The sequence below is a fragment of the Urocitellus parryii genome, chromosome 1, assembly GCF_045843805.1.
Source record: "Urocitellus parryii isolate mUroPar1 chromosome 1, mUroPar1.hap1, whole genome shotgun sequence".
In the NCBI taxonomy this organism is placed as follows: Eukaryota; Metazoa; Chordata; class Mammalia; order Rodentia; family Sciuridae; genus Urocitellus; species Urocitellus parryii.
Genome location: NC_135531.1, coordinates 95,600,581 through 95,626,105, shown reverse-complemented (window position 1 = coordinate 95,626,105; position 25,525 = coordinate 95,600,581). Strand labels below are relative to the sequence as shown.

At 35.1% G+C, this 25,525-nt stretch overlaps 2 protein-coding genes across 2 annotated transcripts; both read right to left on the bottom strand.

The window, feature by feature from the left end:
• Nucleotides 1–8,296: 8,296 nt before the first annotated feature.
• Nucleotides 8,297–11,067, bottom strand: LOC113179703 (protocadherin beta-4). The gene has a single exon (XM_026384438.2). The coding sequence runs from the start codon at nt 10,895–10,897 to the stop codon at nt 8,555–8,557; it is 2,343 nt and encodes a 780-aa protein (XP_026240223.2). The 5' UTR covers nt 10,898–11,067; the 3' UTR covers nt 8,297–8,554.
• An 11,071-nt stretch (nt 11,068–22,138) lies between these two features.
• Nucleotides 22,139–24,630, bottom strand: LOC113179762 (protocadherin beta-5-like). The gene has a single exon (XM_077796512.1). The coding sequence runs from the start codon at nt 24,488–24,490 to the stop codon at nt 22,139–22,141; it is 2,352 nt and encodes a 783-aa protein (XP_077652638.1). The 5' UTR covers nt 24,491–24,630.
• Nucleotides 24,631–25,525: the final 895 nt, after the last annotated feature.

The following is a 25,525-nucleotide window of genomic DNA, read 5'->3' as shown; positions in this document are numbered from 1 at the left end:
ATATTAACACATCATCATCACTAAGTCTATAGTTTAAATTAAGGTTAATTACTTGTACTGTACATTGTATGAGTTTTGACAAGTGTGTAATGACATGTATTCACCTTCAGAGTATTATACAAGGTAAATTTACTGCCCTAAAAATCACCTAGTCTCCCTCACTTGAACTCACTGTAAACCACAGATATCTTTACTGTCTCGACAGTTTTGCCTTTTCCAAAATGTCATGTAGTCAGAGTAGTACATTATAGAGTCATTTGAGATTGACTATTTCATTTATCAATATGTATTGAGATTTTTCTCCATGACTTTTAATGGTTTGATGGATATTTACTTATTTCTTTTGGTGTTGAATGATAATATTCAATGTCTGGCTGTACCATAGTCCACTTATCCATTTGATTATTGTTGGACATCTTGATTTTGACAGCTATGAATATAGCTACTATAAACATCACCTTGCAAGTTTTTGTGTGGTTCTAAATTTTCACCTCTTTTGAATATATACTAAGGAGCAAGACTGCTGCATCAAATAGTAAGAGTATATTGAGCTTTGTAAAAAGATGCCAAACTGTCTTCCAAAGCCAGTTGTACCATTTCTCATTCCCATCTGCAGTGAATGATAATTCTTTTTGCTCCAATCTTCCTCAGCTTTTGGTTTTGTCAGTGAGCTAGAGTTTGTACATTCTAATGGTTTTGCGGTGGTATCCCAATGTTATTTTAATTTGCATTTCCCTGATGACGTATGATATACAGCATGTTTTCACATGCTTATTTGCCATCTATCTATTTTCTTTGGTAAATTTGTTTGTTATTTTGTCCAGTTTTAAATGAGAATGTTGGTATTCTTATGTTGAGTTTTAACAGTCTATATATTTTGGATAATAGTCCTTAGTAATATGCCTTTTTCAAATATTTTTCTAATATGTGACCTGTCTTTTCATTTCATTTGTAGACTCTTTGGCAGAGCAGAAAATTTTAATTGTACTGAAGTCCAACTTATCAATTATTTCTTCTATGGACCATGCCTTTGGTGTGATATCTCTAGTTTTATTCTTTTTCTTCTAGATCGCTTTGATTTTTATTGTACTGTTGTATTTCTATACAAACTTTATATTCAGTGTGTTACTTTTCAAAAAGAAATTAAGTAAAATTTTGTTTAGGATTTTATTATATCTATAGATTGATTGGAGAAGAACTAGCATTCTCATCATTCCCATTATTGAGTCTTTCAATTAGTGAACATTGTATATTCCTCATTTTAGTTGGATTATCTCATAATGTTTTGTTGTTTTCAGTGTAAGATTATTATGAATATTCTATTAGATTTCTTTCCAGGTATTTGATATTTTAACTATTGTAATGTATATTTCAACTTTTAGTTTTTGTTATTGTTGGTGTATATAAAGGCAATTCAGATTTGTATATTGACCTTGTATCCTGTGACATTGCTAACTTTATTTAATAATTGCTAATAAATTGTAGATTCTTCATGCTTTTTATGAAATAATTATCTTTTTTAAAAAGAGGATTTTTTCCCTCCCAATTGTTGTGCCTTTTGTTCCTTCTTTGTCTTATTCCACTGATTAGGGCCAATAGTAAATTACTGAATTGAAGTATTAAGGTTGGGAATCCTATTCTCATTCTTGATCTCCAGAGGAAAGTTTCCAATAATTTATCACTAATGATGTGCACTATAGGTTTTAAAAGAAACTTTGATAGTTCCCTTCCATTTTCATTTGCTAACAATTTTACCATTAATGTGTTCTGAAATATATCAAATGACATTTGATTTACCCACTGAGATGATCATTTTATTTTCTCTTTTATCTGTAAATAATAACAGATCAAATTTCAAATATTAAGCTGCATTGCATTCCTGAAATAGTCACCATTTTCTCTTAATTTATTGTTTTCCTCTTATATATCTCTGAAGTTTATTTGCTTAATATTTAAAATAAAATTCTATATACGTTTATAAAAGAAATCGGTTTGTTATTTTTCTTTCTTATCTGTCAACTTCAGGTTTGGGTGTCATAACTACTCAAATTTTGATGGAGCTTAAATGATTTCAGAAATGTCTTTAATTTCTCTTTTCTAAGATTTTATAAATTGGTATTAATTTTTACATAATTATTTGAAAGAACCTATCACTCTGAGGTGAAAAGTTTTAATACAATATTTTTTTAATAGATTTGACTAATCAGATTTTCTATTTATTCTTGCTTCATTTATGGAAAACTAGGTTTTAAAGGATATTTTATATGAGATGTCAAATTTATTGGCATGAAGTTATTCATAATAGAATCTTTCAATTTTTTTAAAAGATATCTGTAGGATTGGTAATTATTTTTCTTTTTCATTTCTAATATTGTCAGTTGGTGTTTTCTCTTTTATCTTTCTTCATCTAAAAGTTTTTAATTTTATTAAAAATTACAAAGAAACCCACTTACGTGTTTGCAGATTTTTCACTGTTGAATATTTGCCATTTTCTTTTATATATGTTTGCTTGGGTGTGTTCTATGTATACCTCCATTCTCTATTCACATTTGATTAGCTGTTGTTTTTCTAGCTTCTTTATATGAAAGCTTGTATTGATTTTTTTAGTCTTGCTTCTCTAATGTGTGCATTTAAGATTTTAAATTCCCAAGTTCTGTTGTGATATGTAAGTTCATTTTTTAAAATTTCACATATCATTTCTCCATTGCAAAATTATTTTTTATTGGTTCCTTTTAGACATACATAACAGTATAATCCATTTTGACATTATTATACAAGTATGGAATATATTTTGTTCTAATTCAGACTCCAGTACTTCTCCTTCCCATTCCCTCTCCCCACCCCTACTGCCTACCCTATAATGATCTTTCTGCCATTTACTCATAGTTTTTTTTTTAATTAATTATTGTGGATGTACCCAATGGTGAGATTAATTGTGGTATATTCATATATGTACATAGGAATGTTACATCAGATTGAAAATCAACTCACTCCAGTGGTGCAGCCACATCAATGTTTATAGCAGCATTTTCAACAGATGAATGGATAAAGAAATTATGGCATATATATATATATATATATATATATATATATATATATATACACATCAGAGTATTACACAGAAAAAAAGAATGAATTTATGACATTGGCCAGTAACTGGGTGAATCTGGAGACTTTCATGCTAAGTGAAATAAACCAATCCCCCCGCTTCAAACCAAAGGTCAAATGTTTTCTCTGAGATGGAAGCTAACACACAATAAGATGGGTGGGGAGAATAGAAGTTCAATGAAATAGATATGTCAGTTCTTACATTTCACATAGTTGAAATTACTTGAAAATTTCTGTTGTGGTTTCTTTTTGACTCATGGGTTTTATTATTAATTTTGAAGTATTTGGGGATTTCTTGTCATATTTTAATTTCTGCATTATTCTGCTTCAGTCAAAAAGTATACTGAGTCATCTCAATATCTTTTATTTAAATATGAGGCTTGTTTTACAAACCAGAATATGGGCCATTTTTACATTTTATATACAAGTAATAATAATATGTATGCATAAGTGTGCTATTGATGTTGATGTATTTGAATATGATGTTTGTGTTGTTTAGATCTTCAGTATTCTTGTATGTGTGTATGTATGCACATACATGGATGCATGCATATGTGCTTTGTCTTCTTATTCTATCAGAAATTGAGAAGATTGTGGTTTGTCTACTTTTAATTGTATTTCATCAATTTGATATTTTCTTTTATTCTGTACTTATCTTAGAGGGAAATATTCAGTCTTAAAACTCACATATTTCTGGTGTGAAAGAGAGATGGTAAAACATCTCTCATTATTGCTAGCAATGTATCTTTCCTAAAAGTCTCCTTTATCTTTTGTGAATATAGCTACACTAAAATGCTATCATTTGTATTATAATGTTATTCCAATTTTAAACTTTCAAATTTCTGTATTCTTTCTCTCAAAAGCCCATATATTTTTTTATAGCAATAGTTGAGTTTTCTTTAATTTAGTGTACAATATTGTTGGCTCAATTGCATTATTAATGTAATATCTGATATCTGCCCATGTATAATTAACATCTAATTATTTTTTACATACTCCTGAAATTTTGTTCTTCTTTTGGCATTCAAATAATTGTTATATGAAATTTCCCTTAAAATAGTTTTATTTTGGTTATCCTTTAAGTGGTTTTTCAAGAAATCTCAGCATGCATCTTTGATCTATAAGAATCTAATAAAAATATTGATCCTAGTAACTCCATAATTTTAATTAAAACATTAGAACTCTCCAAATCTATGCCTCTACCTCTCACATTGTTGTTGTTGTTATGAACTTAAATTTAATGCATATTTTAACTCCTTCAAGAAACTACTAACACTGCCCATTATAATCAACATTAAATCAATACTCATTTATATTTACCTTTCCTATCTTTTTTGTTCTTCCTGCAATTCTGTGATCCCTTTAGGACTGTTTTCCTTCTGCCTAATGAATTCCACTGGAAGTATTTCCATTAGTGCAGGTGTGACTGTGATTAATTCTCTCAGTTTTTGTTTGTCTGACAACTTCATTGCTGAAAGAAATGTTTGCTGGTGATAGAATGCTAGTCTGCTAATAATTTTCTTATCTTTAAAGGGCATTCTTTTTTCTTTTGGTTTTGGGATTTATGTTTAACATTAACTTTACTAATGCTTCTTAAAAATAATATGTGATGTTTTATGTGATTGATTTTGAGATTTTTTCTCTTTAATTTGGATCTTGATTTTTTATTTTGGACTTTTAAAAAATTTACATCCTGATTGGGTCGCTGTGAATATCTTGAACAGTTAAAGACAGTTTTGGAAAATTCTTAGTCATTAACTGTTCAAATATTACTTATTACCACTCAATTATCTCTTATCCTTCTAGAATTATAATCATATGTATGTTAGAGTTTTTCATTATGTTTCACATGTCATTAATGTTGTTTTTCATTATTTTTGTGCTCCTATTTGGAGATTTTATATTAACCTATCTTGCAATCCACTATTCCTGTTGTCTTCTATATCTATGGCATTAAACTATTTCAATAGTTTTATGTCAGATACTATAATTTTGCCATTATAGAATGTTCATTTTAAGATTTCAGTTGTCAGGTCAAAATCTTTTTATGTCTATTTTCTCTACTGTTCCTTATTTTTGACATATTATTCATGCTTATTTTAACATTAATTATACTATCTGGATTATCTGGAGGTCATTTGTATTATGTTTTTTTCTCATGGTTTTACTCAGAAATCCAGTTTTGTGCATAGGTGGTCTATTACTTTTCACTCAATTCTGGATATTTATGTAAAAAGATGTCCAGGATGAAAGTGATATTGTATTTCCCTAGGATGAGTTTACCTTTTCCTCTGTCAGCCTGATAGAACCCTCAACTGGTCAAATTGTGTTTACTGAAACAGTCAAGGATCCTTGACATCCTGATAAGCACCTTGCCTATAGAATTTTCAGTTGAAAAATTGATATATTTTCTATGCTCCTTCCTATGCCAGATCCCAAACTCTAATATTTGAATAGTAAAGAAAACTTCATTCTGCTTTCTAAGAATTTTTTACTTGGGTTTTCAAACTTCTGCCCTGGGCTATCCTGATTTTGACAAGTGACCTGAGCGGGGAAACTGATCTTGAGCTTGAATTTTCCAGTCTACTAAAGGCTATAGAAGTTAGTCTGTCCCTGTTTAAGAGTCTGTTGTTAGTTTTCTGACTTAGCAAATTTCCTTGGGGGAAAACTGACTGTAGGACTCAGTTCTCATGCCTAAGTATTCTCAGAAATCTTAAACCATTTATTTTTTATCATATAATCTGCCCTCTGTTCCTGTAGAGAAATAATTTCTGATATTTAGCCAATTTTCATGGTTGCTTTCTGCTGCCAGACAATCCATTTAACATGGAAGCAGAATTCCACCAAAAATATGAATGAGATTTAACTTCACACTTTAAAAAAATCCTTTTTTGAAACTTTTGATTATAAAGAAAGAAGGAATCTGAGTGATATGTGCTATATTACCTTCAATAAAATTTTGCCCCCAGAAAAAATGCATTGAACTCACTACATGCTGTGCCTATAAACAACAAAGGAATTACAAAAGTTGTGTATATTTGAGTGAGGAAAAATATTTAAATGGGTGTTATTATCAAGATATTTTGCCTCCATTTCCTATTTTTTTCCTATGACAACCAAATTGACACATTTTTATAAGGTGTGCATATTGTGAAATTTTACAATGTTTATTGCTAAATTCCAATAATTGAATTTCAAAAGTTGATCTGTTCTATAGTCTTGTAGTGGCTCCTTGCTGGTAAGGAATAATTCATGCTTTTTCCAGGGATAAAGTGGGTTCTGGGTGTTTATTTGTTCAGTCTATTTAGGTGATTATACAAATTAGACTAGCCTAGGATAAACCAAAAAAAAGTGAACTTGGATATTTGTGTATTGAAATATATTGGTAAAGCCTTCAATTTGATTTTTTATTGTCATATATAAAACTATTTCATTTAAATAGCTAATAAATTGAAAAGTCATTAGTGTTTACTTCTATATTTGTGTCTTACATGTTTGTGTTTTGTTATTTTTATCTCTGCCTAACTTACATTTTTAAAAGGAAGGAAAGCAAAAAATTATATTTGAAGAATAACAAATAGCAATTTACCTTTGTTTATTTCAATATATACTTAGGAAAAAAGAATAACTCAGTGAAAAATGTGTATACTTTAAACTTCAATAGAATTATACTTGAGATTTAAAAATAAATGTGTTACATTATAAAGTAACCTTTTCAATTGTTCATATTCTGCTAAAAGTTCAATGATGTCTTCATATAGTATTATTCATATGAATTTACTAGTTAGAAATCATATTATCCACCTATTGGCTTACTGAACACAATATAAAACAATTATACTTCAGGTAAATTAATTACTGTTCCAAAGTGTTCAGAGACAAAATATTATTTATTTTGATATGTGATATGTCAGAGATTATATTAATTTTTGGTTACTGCATACCTAGTGCATAAGTAGTGTTCCCCATAAATATTAATATTAAATTGTAAATAATTTAATAATTTGTAATAATATTTATACATAATGAATGTGTAACTTTAAATGATATACATATTATCATGCAACTTCAGTAGGATTAAAAGTTAAACTAAATCAAAATAACTAAAGGTTACATTAACAAACAGAAGATAATCAAACACAGAAAAGAATGCATTATTTTGTTGATAAATACCTTCCATATCCACAAAGTAATGTAAAGTGAAAAATCTGAGATCAACTGATAACCAGAATTCAACAGAATTCCTGAAATTCAGGAGAAATTTCCTAACACTTTTGAAAGAGTGGGGAGAAGCTGCAGAAAAACACATGATACTACAATTAGGGCTGGGAATGTAGCACAGTGGTCACAATGAAAAACAAAAGGATCCTACACTTACACTTGTATTTGTAGGCCAAAAGGAAGGGCAAAATCAGATGTCCCAAATTCTTTGGAGAAGTTTAGGGTTTATTTCAGATTCTAAGATTATTTTTTAAAGCTTGATAGCAAGATATTATTTAACAGAATTTCTACAAAATTTTTGGTTTTGCTTTGGTGCTAGGAATTGAAACCAAGCCTTGCATGTATGCATGCATGCTCTACCACAGAGTCACACCATCTGCCAGTTAACAGTTTTATTTATTGAAACAAATAAGAAATTATATAAGATTTTCTCTTTGTTATTTGTGGATTAGAATTATTTTAAATTTAATATTCATATTTATAAACCCATATAATATACTAAGTATATAGTAACCAAATATTTAAGATAATCTATCAGGTAGTGTCACAAATGGGTCACAATTTTAAGGTACTGATATTTTAACAAAATTCAAGTTTATATACAATTTGGGAGAAAAAGTATGCTAAATATTAAGCTTACATGTATTCAGAGAGCTTACATCAGTAGTATACTCAACCAGAAAAGCCAATGTAAATACAAAGAAATTCATGCGGATTTGAAGTTCAGTGGAATGCATACTTGATTAGCATGCAAGAAATTCTGGGATCCATCCCCAGCACCAATGAAATAAAGTAGAATTTCAAACACTCTGGAGTTGAAAAGATGAAATTATATGGTAAAGACAGGCACCACAAATAATAGCAATTCAAGACTTCATAAAAGCTTTAATATTAAATAATTTTAAACGTTGCTAAAATTTGAGTACTATTGAGTAATTTCTACTTAGAGAAATATTATTCACCAAGATAAAGTCAAATGCGGGAGAAAACACATTCAATACATACTATAATTTAAATGCTAATTACATTAACTACCAATAACAAAGAACAAATTAAGCACTATCAGGAGGATATGGTTGGGATAGTGCTATCAATGTTCAAGAAACACAATTTCTTAATAAAAAGACCTTGCAATCGGTTGTTTGCCCAAATTAATGGGGGATTAACTGAACAAAATAAAACAATTAAGTGAATACAAAGCTATAAGTGCAGGTGGGGGCTTTCTTTAATTTCCACTGTCCTGAAGCAAGAGATTGGGGAATATTGGTTTCAGGAATTTGAACTCACCAGACCCAGAGTCTCCAGCTAGACACACCTCATACTGGTAGCTCTGAGACAGTGTCCCAGTTCCACTGATATCCACCAGGTGGCCAGGAAGGTGGCCCTCAGGTACAGAACAAACACCAAGCGGCGCCGCCCTGTGCCTCCTGCACAGCCTCACAACCACAAACACCAGCACAGAGAAGAGGAAGAGCGATGACACAGAGGCCAAGGCGATGACCAAGTAGACAGTGAGCGAATCCCCCTGCGAGCGCTCGGGCGCTACTTCCGGGAGCGGCAGGTAGGGCTGGGAGAAGCCATCCACCAGCAGCACGTGCAGCGTGACGCTGGCAGACAGCGGAGGCTCGCCATTGTCCTTGACCAGCACCACCAGCCTGTGCCTGGCCGCGTCGCGCTCGCTCAGCAGCCTGGTGGTGCGCACCTCGCCATTGTGCGCCCACACGCCAAACAGCCCTGGCTCCGTGGCCTTGACCAGCTGGTATGACAGCCAGGCGTTCTGGCCCGAGTCTCCGTCCACTGCCACCACTTTGGTGACCAGGTAGCCCTGCTCTGCCGCCCTGGGCACCAGCTCAGTGCAGGGCGCAGAGGCGTTCTGCATTGGGTACAGCACGAAGGGCGAGTTGTCATTGTCGTCCAGCACCACCACTCGCACCAGCGCCTGGCTGCTGAGCGCGGGAGAGCCTTGGTCTGTGGCGCCCACGCGGAACTCGAATGACTGCAGGGCCTCGAAGTCCAGCGCCCTCAGCGCGAACAGCTGCCCATTGTCTGCGTTGATGGAGATCAGCGAGGCGAGGGGCAGGTGCGGGCCCTGGGTTGGCAGCAGCGAGTAGGTGATCTGGGCATTGGTGCCTGAGTCTCTGTCTGTGGCGCTGACACTGCCTATGTGCAGGGCGGGGCTGTTGTTCTCGTGCACCAACAGGGTGTATGACGTTTGGGAGAAGGCAGGGGCGTTGTCGTTGACGTCAGAGACGAGGATGGTTATGCTGTGCTCGGTTTTTAGCCTGGGCGTCCCCAAGTCGGTGACTGTGATGGTGATGTTGTACTCTGCTCTGCTCTCTCTGTCCAGCGGGCTCTCTGTCACCAGGGTGTAAAAGTTCTTGAATGTCGGTTTTAGAATGAAGGGCACATTATCTGGAATAGAGCAAGTCATCTTTCCATTGTCTCCAGAATCTCTATCTCCAACACGGAATATAGAGACTATGGTCTCAGGAGCATTTTCTGGGATGGAGCTGGCGAGTGACGATATGGTAAGTTCTGGGGCATTGTCATTCACGTCCACCACCTCTATGAACACAGTGCCTTTTCCAGAAAGGCCTCCTCCATCTATAGCCTCAATTTCCACGTGATAAGATTTAATTTTTTCAAAATCCAATTTCTTCCTCAGTCGGATTTCCCCTGTGACTTCATTTATTGAGAAAGTTTGTTTAATCTCATCAGATGGTTGGAACAAGCCATAGGAAACACTCCCAAAGTTTCCAGCATCTGCATCCTTAGCTAGGACGCTGAGGATTGGGGAATCTAAGGGGCTGTTCTCCAGGACCTGCACCTCATATGGGGTATGCACAAACTCGGGAGCATTGTCATTGACGTCCATGATCAGGATTCGAACTGTGACTGTGCCAGATCTAGGTGGAGAGCCACCGTCCAGAGCCATGAGGGTTAAGCTGAATTCAGGCTGCTCCTCTCTATCCAGGGCTTTGTCTTGTACCAGGTCTGGGCATTTCTTGCCCTCACTGTAATTTCGTGTAAGGACGTGAAAATGAGAATTGGGACTGATGGTGTATTTTTGAAGCCCATTGCTACCCACATCCAAATCCTGAGCTACTTTCAATGGAAATAGAGTCCCTGGCTGGCTGTTTTCTGGTATTTTCAAGAGCATTTCCCTATCAGTGAATGCTGGAGAGTGGTCATTTATGTCCTGGACCCATAATTCTCCCTGAAAAAATTGCACTGGCATTTCAAGAAACACCTGGAAATGCAGTACACACCGTTCAATAGGGCCACACAGTTCCTCCCGGTCTATTTTTTCCTTCAGAAGCAAATCGCCAGTCTGAGGATCCAACAGCAAACGCTGCTTATAATCGTCAGACATAACCCGAACAGACCTGGCTGCCAGTTCCCCAGTTCCCAGGCCCAGGTCCTTTGTCAGATGGGCTACAAAGGAGCCGCTCTCTGTTTCCTCCTCTACAGAATAACGAAGAGACTCTGGGCGAATCTGAGACAAAAACATCGTAAAAATAAAGGCTATCACTTGCCTGCTCGGTTGAACTCTCTTTCGATTCCCCATGTTGTAGTCGGGTTGCTTGTATCCAAGTACTTCAGGAAACCCCAAAGAAGACTGGAGATGTGGAACACTTGTTTTCCTATTGGAGGAACCCTCACAAAATTGATTTTGAGCTTAAATTGTATGTTGCTGCCCCAATCCGTTGGCAACTCCGTATTATTTGCGCAGCTTCTCGCGTGTCTTTTATAAGGTCTTGAAACAAAAGTATATGGGAGGTTTTAAGGGACCTGCATTCACAATCTTAGCCTGCAGCGCCACCCTGCGTCTTAAGTTACGAATTAACACAATATTTTGAAACCAAAGCTCATCTGGGATATTTCCAAATGAAAATCATTTTAAAAGTCTATAGATTTTTAAAATAAATGTTGTTATTGCTTAAATTTTGTAATTTATTATTATAGTGCATGAACTAGAATAATGGTGTACACAAAGCAAGAAGATATCTCAATCTCCTCATGCACCCTCATCAGGGGAACTTCATTTCTCTTCTGCATAATTTAACCAAGGGAGATAAGATCTTATAAAACTTACCTGAAATTAAATTTAAAACTTATTTCAATTTAGTTCATTGTAGTTATATATGTTTATTTTTAGGAATTGAAGATTTTACGTAATGCAAAAGTTTAGAATCTGGTGTATCACTTGGTCTAAAATGGAACTATTTTACAGAGAATAGGTTCTATTTTTCCACACTGATATGCAAATAATAACAATACAGTTAAATAATGAGTAATCTTGTTTTGTTTTATTAATGCATTTACAGTGTAAAACTACAGTCAATCTAGAAGTAAGGCAATGAGTATCAGAGCCACAGACTTTAAACTAAAGAGATATTGAAAGCAGTTTTATAGATATGGAAATTGAAACCCAAGGGATACAGGACCTGTTTCTTCTGGGATTTTTATCAGTCACACCATATAGATAAAGAAATTAAGAGTTTAAAGAATCTTTCCAAATAGCAGAACCAAAGTTTGAAGCCAGAGTTATGGTTTCAGGATCCATTCTCTTACATGTCTGAGTCAGATTTTGTTCTAACATTTTGGTCAGAATCCCCTCTTGCATTATTCCTTTTAAAAAATATTTTATTAGTTGTTGATGGGCCTTTATTTATTTATGTGTGGTGCTGAGAATCAAACCCAGTGCCTCCCACATCCTAGGCAAGCACTCTACCACTTAGCAACAACCCCAGCCCCTGTATTATTCCTTTTTCAGGTGAACAATGAACTTTCAGATAATTTACAGTAGATCCAAACTTTAACCTTGCCTTAGACACATAAATATGATAGGTGAAATATATCCAAGTTTTCAACATTTGAAATGTTTTCTTTCCCTTCAGAGGCAGTTATCAGCAAAGAGAGAATGCTTATCCAACTTAGAATTTAGAAGGCAAATGGATACTCAGTGTTCACACTGAGATTATTAATGAGGTAAGGAAAATAACAATGACATATCTAATGAATTACCTGTAGTCTTAAATATTGGATAAAATGCGTTATCAACAATTTTTTAAAAATATTATCAGTTCCTATAAAGGCTTTAAAGCTACAATGAAGAATGGAGGCTAGAAGTATGGCCCAGCATATTTTGTCATGGACAATTCCATGCAGACTGTGAAACTTATCAGGAAAAAAATTTCATCTTCATGAGAGAAAAGTTGATGATATAAAGAATGATCATCCCAGTCAGGCAAGGTGAATTATCCATTCTGGAAGATTCTTGTGACTATTTACATAATTGATTGCCATAACTAAAGCATGATAGTTAGTGTTTTTCTTCTGCATTTTAAATACACAAAGAGAAATGAAATAGTACTCAGAAACTTAAGTAGTATCTTTTAATGCATATTGCAAGAACTTTAAACACCATTAAAGAAAAGATAAGATCTATTAAAAGAAATTTAAATATAAGTAGTCCTAAATTTCAAAATACTAAATCCATAATTGTGAGTTTTGAATAGTCTATTTTTGAAAAATGCGAGTGTTTTAAAATTTCATGATGACTTATGGGTTGTTTTGTTCTTTGGTGGGGTAAGGGTACAGGAGGGATTGAACTCAGGAGCACTTGACCACTGAGCCACATCCCCAACCCTATTTTGTATTTTATTTTGAAACAGAATCTCACTGAGTTGCTTGGCAATTTACCAGTGTTGAGGCTGGCTTTGAATTTCAGATCTTTCTGCCTCAACCTCCAGAGCCTGCTGGGATTACAGATATGTGCCACCTTGCCTGGTAGGCTGTTGTTTGTTACTAAAGAGGAGAAGTAGAGATTAAACTAAGCATTGAAAGGAAGAGAAATAAATTGGTGAAATAGATAATATATTTGTGTGTGTGTGTGTGTGTGTGTGTGTGTTTCTTAAGGAGTCCAATTTATCTCTGATGAGCAGAGTGACTCCAAATAATTCGTGAAACACCAACAAACTATATGAAACATAAAAGATGGTTAGTAACACTAATGGTAAATAAATACTTTAAATCTCATGACTCATAAATGGCCTCACCAAAAGTCTTACTTCATTATGAAGTTAGGCCTACACATTAAAGAGAAGAATAAGGCCAATGGGGAATTAAAAAAAAATCAACTCTAGGTACAATAAATAAAGCTAAAAAAGTAAACTCAGAACAGCTGATATCATTTTTATAATTAAACATAATATCTATGCAACCAGAAGGTAGAACATCAATGTGACTAGCCTCCAGGATTCACCTCATAAATGTTACTAGAATGGAGGATATAAACAGCAAAGAGTAGAGATGAACTAAAAACCAACAGTCATGAAGATCTTGGATGGATTTGGCTTATCCTCTGAAACAGAGCTATTTATAAATGTATCTTTCTTTCTGGGTGGCATTTCTGAGTTCTGATTGCAGCTTAATGGTATCTTTGTCTTCCAGAGTTGTTCATTCTGACTGCAGCACCAACAGGCATCCTCAAATATAACTTGTTGGTTCTATTTCTCATTTTAAAGCAAATGTAATCAACAGTACAGCATTATCAAATTCAATATAGATTGCTGAAATATCTTTTGAGAACAACTATAGTTATGGTAAAAAGAAGACAGTATCTCAATGTTCTCCCAAAGATATCAGTTGGATATGTCAAGAAACTTTCTTGTAATAGAAAGTGAATTATATTTGATTCCTAAAAGACTTCTTTGCTTTTTCTCTATTTTGCTTTTATTTGATTTACTTGTATACAATTGAATTGATTCTGCTTCCATATACATGTTATCACAGTGAATAAAATAATGTTTGATTATGGAAAATGTCCAACACAATACAAAGTAAACAGAACAAACCTCCATGCATACAGCATCAACTTTCACATCATTGTTTCATCTATAACTTTCCCTCCACTCTGCCTACTCCAAATATTTTTTTGTATAGTTCTTTCCTTGAGATAATGTTTACATAATTAAAATACACTATTTATTTATTTGGCTGTACAGAGGATAAAACCCAAGGCCTTGAGCAAACTAGCCAAGCACTCTGACTCTAAACTACATTCCTACCCCTTAACTAACACTTTACTATGAATTCTTCTGTAGTAACTCCCACTTCTTTCAAGATGTAGAACATTTTCTTCTTTCAGTGGGAATAATCTTAAATCATATATACATTTATTTTTAATAATTGTGTGGCAAAACCTTGGTCTTCTCTCTATACAAAATGGAAAGGAAGACAACATTTTAAAAAAATCACCATGCCCCATGCTCTTTATTCTTATATATACCAAACTGAAATGATAGATATTTTAAAGAATAATTTAACTGGATTGTTACCAATGTCCAGCAATAGTACTTTAACTGATGAGACATTGTGAAGTATGTTAAACTAAATTTCACTTAGTTAACTTAAAATTATTGCACAGTTTATCAAATTGATTTCCATTGTTTACTTCAAATATTTGTTTTCCTTTAATTGTATCATAACTTTAAAATATAGTTCAGGTTTATCAAAAGTGAAAAACTAAACTTTAGGGATGAACTAAATCTCTAACAACTTTAATTGAGTTACATACAAAGAAAAAAACACATCAATTCAGGAAAAACATAACATGTAAGCAATTGCATAAATAAACTTCTCAATTGATATATTGTAGAAAAGTTTGAAGATATAAAGATTTTGATGCAAAATCACACCTAAAAACTCAAATGGTTGGGTAAGACTTTTCAATCAGTGTTGCTAGAGTGTTATAAATTTTATTGATATTTTTCAAAGATCCTGTACTTGGTTTCATTATTCTCTATTATTTTTGCATTGAATTTCCTTGATTTCTATTACCTTCATTATTTTCTTCCTTCTGCATGCTTTGGCTTTATTTTGTTTCTTCTTTTATTGAATTCTGTGATGAAAGCTGGAACTGGCAAAATTCTGGGAAATTAATTTGAGACTTCTCTCTTTTCTATTTATTGAAAATAATTTCAGCTATTTATAAACCATTTAGTCTATGGTACTTCATTATAGAAGCCTGAATTTATGAAGACAATTTTCTCTCACTGTTTTCAAGGTATTTCAATTTTCTCTCACTGTTTTCAAGGTATTTCCTTTGCTTTTTTTTTTTTTTTTTTTTTTTTTTTTTTTTGGTTTTCAGATATTTGAAGTATCTTGGTGTGGATTTCTTTGGGATTTTCCTGTGTACAATTCATTTGGAGTTTTGATTCTCGTGAGTTTGTCTTTTACAAATTTGGAAAGTTTTCAGTCATTATTTCTTTTCAAATTCACTCTCTCAGAATTTCAATGACACAAATGTTGCCTCTGTTGTTATTGTCCCACAGATTGCTTAGACTGTTCCTAGTTTTATAGTCTCTTTTCTCTTTTCTTATTTTATTTTTTATATATTTTTTATTTTTTTATTTTATTTTTTATTTTTTATCTTTTCTCTTTGTTATTCAGATTAGATAAATTCCATGGGCTGGGGTTGTGGCTCCTGGTAGAGCACTCGCCTAACATGTGTGAAGCACTGGGTTTGAATCTCAGTACCATATATAAATAAATGAATAAAATAAAATCTATTTTAGTAAAAGAACTAAAAATACATATTAAAAACTTTTTTAAAAAATTTTGTTGTTCTTTTAGTTCACTGATTCATTCTTTGTCCTATCCATTTCCCTCTTGAGCCTATCCATTGAGGTTTCTTGTTTTAATTATTGCATATTTAATTTCTAAAATTTCCACTGGTATTCCTTTCCATCTTCCATTTTTTGTAAGACCATACATTTCTTCGCTGAAACTCTATTTTTCATTTATTTCAACCATGTTCATAATTGGTTGTTGAAGTACTTCATGAACTCTGTTCTGAAAACTTTTTTCAGATAATTCTAACATCTCTACCATCTTGGCATTAGGATATCTATTAATTGTCTATTATATTCACTTTGATATCTTACTGATTCTTGACATGACCCAAATAGTACCTTCCTTGATGTACTTGTATCACCATTGTTCATAGTGACAAAATTCAGAGCAACTAAAAAGTCAATCAAGAGTAAATGAATTTAAAAGTAAAAATGTATTCACAAAATGAAATACAACAAAACAACATCATCAACATGGATTTTGGTTTAATACTTGATTTTTAAAAAGCAAACCCATACATGATCCAGACTACGTGAATCCCATTCATATAAATTACAAACACAGGCAAAACTAACTAGTATATTACTGAAGAACTTATGCATATATATTGCAGCTCTGAAGAAGAACAAATAATTGATTTAATAATACAAGACATGAGTTTTTCCCCCACAGGGATGAAAGATGTTAAGATGGAGGCCAAGAGGTACTTTCAGTAGCATTGTTCTAATTTTTAAACAGATGTATGGGTGATCCTTTTGATATTATTTATTTCAAATTGAATATATACAATTATATACACTTTTGTGAAATTTTAACAGATTTCAAAATAGGAAAAGTTTTTAAATAACAAAGAATAAAACAATTTCTCGCAGTTAGTCTTCTTGGATTTGAATTCTTCTTCTTCTTACTAGCTGGGTGGCTGATGAAATCCTGACTCCCAATGTGATAGTATTAGGAAAGAGAGCCTTTGGAAGTAATTGGGTGTTGAGAATAGATCTCTTAGGAATGGTATTTGTGCCCTTATAAAAGGGATCCTGGAAAGTACTCTCATACTTATTCTGGCATTGTATAATCTGGAAGAGGGCCCTCAACAGAATACAACCATGCTGGCACCCTGCACTCAGACTTTGCTGAAACTCTATTTTTCATTTATTTCAACTATGTTCATAATTGCTTGTTAAAGCACTTTATTAAATCTGTTTTGAAAACTTTCTTCAGATAATTCTAACATCTATATCATCTTAGCATTAGAGAATCTATTAATTGTCTATTATATTTGATATCTTACTAATTCTTGATATGACCCAAATAGTACCTAACTATATGTACTTGTATCACCATTGTTCATAGTGAAAAAATTCAGAACTGTGAACAATAAATTTCAGCTATTTATGAACCACTCAGCCTATGGCACTTCATTATAGAAGCCAGAATTGGTGAAGACAATGATGTTTGTCAAATTGGTTTACTTCTGTATAGTCCAGTTTGTTCATCTCTTTAAAAATCATACCATTAAAATTATACCATTATTTGAAGGATTAAATGAGATATGTATAATGAATTTGAAAATAAATATGAAGAAAGTATATAGTATACATTATATATAATAGGTTATAAAGTTTAATAATTATTTCTCCTCAAGACCTTTCCTCAAAAATCTTAAGGGTCATTTATTTCTAAAGAAATCAAAGGAATCTTCTAGAGAACATTAAGACATTTAGTGGAGGTTTTGGAATCTCAGAGTAGAGTCTTTTGCATTTGGGCATATCAAGGATCACTTCCTGAAAAGAGCTCCCTGCCCAGTCATCTCAGCCCACTATAAAGTCACATCTGACATTATAAACCTGGCCCTGCACTGCCTCTCACAGAGCACCTTGTCCGAATTTCTATTCAGGATAGAGGTCTTAGTGGAAACCACCCTGTAATACAAAGGCAGAGAATATATAAAAAGCAGCAGCTTCTTCAAATACTCTATCCTTTTTTACATATAAACAGACAACCAGGGTGCGAAAGACATAAGAAAAAAGAGAAATATTTAACAAAAAAGAACAAGAAATAAATGAAAGAAAAAGGAAAAGTAGAAAGAAAAATGGACTCTGTAGCAAATAGATAATTCGGGATATGAAGTGAGTTGTGGAAAATGTGAAATGATACTTTGGAAAAGTCTCAATAACAAAGTTCTTAAGGATTTAAATATGACACCAAAATTAATAATACACTAGAAGGAACTCAAATTAAGAGATGTCAGAATATAAAATAAAAAAACACAACAAAGTAAAACCCTAATATAATAGAGAATTAATTATATAACTGATAAGCTCAAATCTCAGAAATAACAAGATAAAGTTAGGGATACAATTGGTAAGGGAATAGTAGTAGAGATAAATATCTCAAGAATGAAAATATGTGAATTATTAGAATGTATAAATACATCAAGGGTCCAGAAAAATAAATGAAAAAGAACATAATATTATTGTGAAACTCAAATATCCTAATATAGAAAATTCTAAAATTTGAGAGGGAAGAAAGGAGACAGAAATTACACATATTGCATATACATATAATTTATATTTTTTATATATGTGTGTAAAAGAAGAGAGAACAAAAAGGATCAACAATCATATTGGGTAAGATTTATTTAAAATTTTAGATTAATAATCAATTCATAAACTATTTTAAATTGCAGAGCAAGAATTCTTTATCTCACTGAATCATCAGTAGAGTATTAGGGAAAACTAAATACATTTTCAGGCATGTAAGATATTAAGTTTTTCTCTATACATACTCTTTGGGGATGTCATTTGAGGATTTACTATAGCAAAGGAAGGGAATGAAAAAGGAAAGAAGGGGATGAGGGTCCCATCACACAATGAAATCAAATAGGAGAGAATGAAGACCAGAGAGCAGTTTGGTGCAGATGCAGAGAACATTTAATTCTAGTAGAAGCAAAAAGATAGAAGGCTCCAGGTAGAAAATATGGGAAGCTGAATTCATGATTGGGATTTTGAAAAAATGTGAAGATGAGATAGGGTTAACTTAAGAAGTTTAAAAGGTGAATCTATTTGATCTTGATTTTAGGGACATTCTTTTTTTCAATGGCATAGGAAGCACAATGGTAGATCCAAGGAGCAGGTATGATATTACTTATCCCAACTACTATGACTGCATAAGGGACAATATTTTGAGAGAGAGAATCAGCCACTAATAACCAGGGACTGTCCTGACACTCTCAGGTAGGTCAAGATCTCCTACAGAACATGAACCACCTCACCCAACACCAATATCAAAAAAGACCTTGGTGATTCTGATTAAGTGCCGCAGTCTGGCTGGGCACAAAATAACCCAGCCGCCACACAGCCTTGTAGGTTCAAAACAGGAACTCCTTTATTCTCCCACTCCCAACAACGCCATGCACTCGGCTTTCTCTCGGGACACATCACACACCAAGCGGAAATCCCGCCTCCAGAAATCCCTCCTCGTGCACTTCCCCAACCAATGGGAACTCTCCGGAAATCCCCAGGAGAACTCCAAAGTAGCAGGCCAAGGCGGTCAGCAGGGGTCTAATATACACAGCTTAACATAACCATTATCATCTCGATGGCTTGCTGGTGTCGCCTCTCAGCCACTCAGTTCTGGCAAAAATGCCATGCGTCATTTGGACTCGGCTATGGCTCTCAGCAATTAAGCAAAATGAAAATAAAATTACTTCATGGTTGAGCACAAGCCAAAATAAGAATATTGTTCAAACCAGGACAATGACCAAAGACTTCCAATTCCTTGAAAATATGAGTGAATGTTGTTTCTTCACCAATTATACTTTCATTTCACCTTGTTCTCCTCAATTCCTCAATGAAATTCAGTGAAATAGCTAATCATACATTTCTTTCCCATTTTCTTAAAGCATCTAATCCAGAGCTAACCCTTACTTCCTTAAACCCTCTCCAAATTTCCTATCACAAACTCAAATCCTAGAACTCCTTTGTAAGTAGTACAAAAGTAACCCTGTTACTAAGGTGATCCACAGTTTCTTATTTTCTACAGTTTCCATTATTACAAAGAATCAATAACCCCAACTTTATTTTGATAAAGTGTGTTCCTGGTGATTTTTGGTTGTAGGAAATTATGATTTATATTGTCACAAAAAGTAAAATTCAAATTCATATTTTCAGTTTCTAAAACTTATCTATAGACAAGATGTGGTTAAAGGCAGAAGTTCACTGAAGGAGGTTGGAAAATGTAAGCGAAAACAGGAAAGAAAGAATAAGAATGTCTGCATTTTATCCATACAAAAATCAATGAAACTATTGTTAATAGATAAATGGACTTTTCAATTTGACAAGAGAAGTACCTGAAATAGTAGTATATTCTATGTGAAGATCATATAATTGAAGTTATTTTTTAATGCAGTACCCAGCAATCATAACAGTAAATTGTCAAAGAAAAAAATGCCTGATAAATTACTAATGTTGTTTGTAATTTACTAATTTAATCTACTAATCTAATTTGTAGATTGCCATAACCACATACCACAGATGGGTGGCTTAAATCACAGGTGTATATTTTCTCACAGTTGTGGAGAATATAAGTCTCAGGTCAAGGTGTTGTCAGGATTTTTAAATTCTGAAGCCTCTCTCATATATGATGATCTTATTCTGGTGACTTTACACGATCATCTCTGTGTATGCATGTATCTGGTATGTCTTTTCTCCATGCCTAATTTCCTTTTATAATGACACCAGTTTTATTGGTTTAGGGCCTACACAAACCACCTAATATTAATGTAATTCCCTCTTCATAGGTCCTATCTCTAAGCAAGATCATATTCTGAGGTAGTGGGATTTCTGATGTCATATGAAACTGGAAGGGATGGGAGTTCAATTCAACCCAAAATAATTATAAAAATATTAACTAATATTAAGGATAAATGTTGTAAGAGTTTTTTTTGGAAGTTTTTAAAATGCTTTCTAATGGGATAAAATTTTAAAAACCAGATAATAGCATGTGAATGACTGGGTACATCTAGATGTTGTGGATAGTGTAAATGGCAAAATCACTTTGGAAAACTATTTGGAAATGTCTACTAAGAGTAAATATGTACCTACAAAATAAGCAGTAATTCCATCCCTTAGTGTCCAACAAAACTGCAAAGTCCAAAGACATTGCAAGAATGTTCAGAGTAGTGTGATTCATAACAGTCAATCCATGCACCAACCCATATATGTGGCTAGATGATATTCAATGAATTTTAATAAACATTGATAGACTAATACAGTGAAGTAATGAGTAATACAGCAATGAGAATGAAAAGACTAATACAGTGAAGAAATGAGTAATACAGCAATGAGAATGAAAAAGTTAAGCAGAATAATGAATAAATTTAATAAAATATTGAGCAAAAGCAACTATACACAAGGCAGTTCATAGTCTATTATCACATTTATATAAATTCAAAAGGGGCAAAAATAAACTATGCTATGGTGAGGACATGTCAGTTATACTTGGGTTCACAGTGATTTTAAGGAGAAATTTGTGTTGAGTGCAATACAAATGTTTCATTTTCTCAAGTTGCTCATGTGAAAATACATACAGCTGAATATTACATTCACTTTGCTTTCTGTATGCTATATATCAATTTAAAAAGTTTTTCCAAAAAAAATATTTGCCAAGGAGGCTTAAGGTTGCAAAATAAGAGTAGATGTTGTTGAATTTTATTATGGTTTCTCACATACTGGACTTGTAATCATATGCATTCATTTGGAAACAAAAAGAATAAAATGAAGTGATTTTTTTTTCAATTTAACACCTAAAATCCTTGAATGGGATGAAACAGAATGAGTACCATATAAGGAAAAGTTCCAGTTGAACTTGTTAAGCCAGTTACCATGACAAATATACAAAAGACTAAAAATATAAGGAAAAAAACCAACCCTTAGTATGAATTTGTAATGACAGTGCATAAATACAATAAAGTAAAATTGAGTTTTCCAAAGTTGGACAACACCAGCAAACAACTCCACTACAGAAGGGAAATCACAGCTATACTTCAAGGGGGACTTTTCCTCCATGACACACTGTAACTCTTAATCCAGGAAAATTATAGATAAGGGGTAGAAAACACTGCAATATAATCAGATTAATGGAATTCAAAATTATTCCTGAAGGTGCCATTTTAATGGGTTGCTTCTCTTGCACTCTTGGGAGATACATTGTGGAATATGGGCTTCAGGAACTTGAAGTCGCTAGTCCCAGAGTCGCTGGTCAAACAAACCTCATACTGGTAGCTCTGAGACAGTGTCCCGGTGCCACTGACATCCACCAGGTGGCCAGGAAAGTGGACCTCAGGCACAGAGCAGACACCCAGCGGCGCCGACCTGTGCCTCCTGCACAGCCTCACAACCACAAACACCAACACAGAGAAGAGGAAGAGCGATGACACAGAGGCCAAGGCGATGACCAAGTAGACAGTGAGCGAGTCCCCCTGCGCGCGCTCTGGCGCCACTTCCGGGAGCGGCAGGTAGGGCTGGGAGAAGCCATCCACCAGCAGCACGTGCAGCGTGACGCTGGCAGACAGCGGAGGCTCGCCATTGTCCTTGACCAGCACCACCAGCCTGTGCCTGGCCGCGTCACGCTCGCTCAGCAGCCTGGCGGTGCGCACCTCGCCATTGTGCTCCCACACGCCAAACAGCCCTGGCTCGGTGGCCTTGACCAGCTGGTATGACAACCAGGCGTTCTGACCCGAGTCTCCATCCACCGCCACCACCTTGGTGACCAGGTAGCCCAGCTCTGCCGCCCTGGGCACCAGCTCAGTGCAGGGCACAGAGGCATTCTGCATCGGGTACAGCACGAAGGGCGAGTTGTCATTGTCGTCCAGCACCACCACTCGCACCAGCGCCTGGCTGCTGAGCGCGGGAGAGCCTTGGTCTGTGGCGCCCACGCGGAACTCGAATGCCTGCAGGGTCTCGAAGTCCAGCGCCCTCAGCGCGAACAGCTGCCCATTGTCTGTGTTGATGGAGACCAGCGAGGCGAGGGGCAGGTGTGGGTCCTGGGTTGGCAGCAGCGAGTAGGTGATCTGGGCATTGGTGCCTGAGTCTCTGTCTGTGGCGCTGACACTGCCTATGTGCAGGGCAGGGCTGTTGTTCTCATGAACTAAGAGCTTGTAAGACGTTTGGGAGAAAGCAGGGGCGTTGTCGTTGACATCAGAAACGAAGACAGTTATGCTGTGCTCGGTTTCCAACGTGGGTGTCCCCAAATCGGTCACTGTGATGGTGATGTTGTACTCTGCTCTGCTCTCTCTGTCTAGTGGCCCCTCTGTCACCAAGGTATAAAAGTTCTTAAATGTGGGCTTCAAGAGGAAGGGGAGATCATTTTCTATGGAGCAAACCATCCTACCATTGTCCCCAGAATCTGGATCAGAAACGCTGAAAATGGCAACTACAGTCTCTGGGGAGTTTTCTGGGATAGAGCTGCTGAGCCTCGACATGGTTAGTTCAGGAGCATTGTCATTCACATCCACCACTTCTATGGCCACTGTGCATTTTCCTGAAAAGCCCCCACTGTCTGTGGCTACAATTTCCACGTTATAATGTTTAGTTGCCTCGAAATCCAATGCTCTTTGCAGACGAATTTCTCCTGTTATTTGGTCTATTACAAATGGTTGAGAAACTTCATTATCTTGGAATAGTGTGTATGATACACTCCCATATGGTCCTGCATCTAAATCTTGAGCAGAAACAACAAGAACTAACGAGTTTATAGGACTGTTCTCAGGAACCTGTACCTCATACAGGGACTGTAAAAATTTGGGAGCATTATCATTGATGTCTACTACTTCAATGTATACTGTCATGATCCCAGATCTGGGTGTCACCCCACCATCCAGTGCTGTGAGGGTTAAACTGAGCTCAGACTCTTCCTCCCGGTCCAGGGCTTTGTCCAACACCAGCTCTGGGTATTTTCTGCCATCCCCATGACTATGAGTAACAACATGAAAATTGGAGTTGGGGCTGATTGTGTAGTTCTGAACGCTATTGCTACCCATGTCCAAGTCCTGAGCTGATTTCAACGGAAATACAGTCCCTGGCTGGGCGCTCTCTGGGATTCTAAGGATCATTTCCCTGTCTAGGAACTCTGGAGAATGGTCATTTACATCTGTGAGTTGCACATCAATTTGAAACAACTGCACCGGGTTTTCTAGTAACAGTTGGAAATGCAATATACAAGGTTCTGTCGCCCCACACAGCACCTCCCGGTCTAGTTTTTCCTGTAGAAGCAAATTGCCGGTTTTTTCATCAAGCTGCAAGAGCTGATTGCTGCCTTTGTGATGGATTCGCGCGCCCCGAGTGGCCAGCTCCCCCACCCTGAGCCCCAGATCTTTTGCCAGGTTGGCCACAGAGTAGCCGCTTTCTGTTTCTTCTGGCATGGAATATCTAATTGCTTCAGAGTCAGTCTCCCACAAAAACAACAGCATAGCAAAGAAAATGACTTGCCTTTTCTGCGGGGATTTTGCTGGAGCAGTCTGCATTGTTCAAATCCGTCCAGAAGGTGCAGTTCCTTCTACTCGGTATACAGTCCACTCAAACGACTTTGTTAAATAATCTTGAGTTAAATATTTCTGTCTGACATGCACTTAGAATGATCCCTTCTCTGAAGATCTGTCTCCTGGAGCTCACCTACAATGCCTCCTTATTTTAGGGAGCTTTCAGAGTTCTGATTCCTGGTTCAATGGCGTCTGAGGCATCCGAGTGCCCAATAATCACATTCTTATCCTGCAGCGCCACCAGGCGTCCTTATTTACTATTGCGTATGATATTTGTTATTTTATTCTAAATTCTAATACTGCCTTGTATCAATATCCTTTCACAAATCTCCCTTTGTTGTATCCTCAAGTTATTAGAAGTTCTAAATAAACATTTTCTGAGTGAATGCTCAGTTCAAGAATACTTTTTAAACTAACACATGCCTCCAATCCCCGTGGCTAGGGTGGCTGAAGGAGAAACATTGTATATTTAAAGTCATCTTTGGGAACTTAGGGAGACCCTGTATCAAAATAAAAAAAATAAAACTAGGTATACCGTTCAGTGGTTATGTGCCCCTCTGGTCCATCTCTGGTACCAAAAATAAACAAACAAACAAACATAGATGGAATGATGTTAATATTCTCTGTAATAGTAACTTTTGAGTACAAGAAGAAACTTTCTTGGTTCATAGATTATAGTAAAAAATAATTTGTAGTGGACACATAAAAATTCTAAAGTTTTACAAAATTACTTTAATTCTGAGGCATAATATACTTGCAGAAAAGGCACAAATATAAATGTACCATGCTGAATTTAAAGTTGGATCCATTTGTATAAATAGAATGTAGATTAAAAATAGAGTGATGCCTAAACTCAGCAAGTTCTCTCCTGCCACTGTCTAATTAGTAAATTTCCCCATATCATAAGCTCTATCCTGAATTCTCCTGTCATAGTTTTTTTTTCCTTTTTGCTTCTTGTACTCATACATATGGAGTTATAGTGCATAACTCTCATGTCTGTCTTCTTTCATTCAACATATG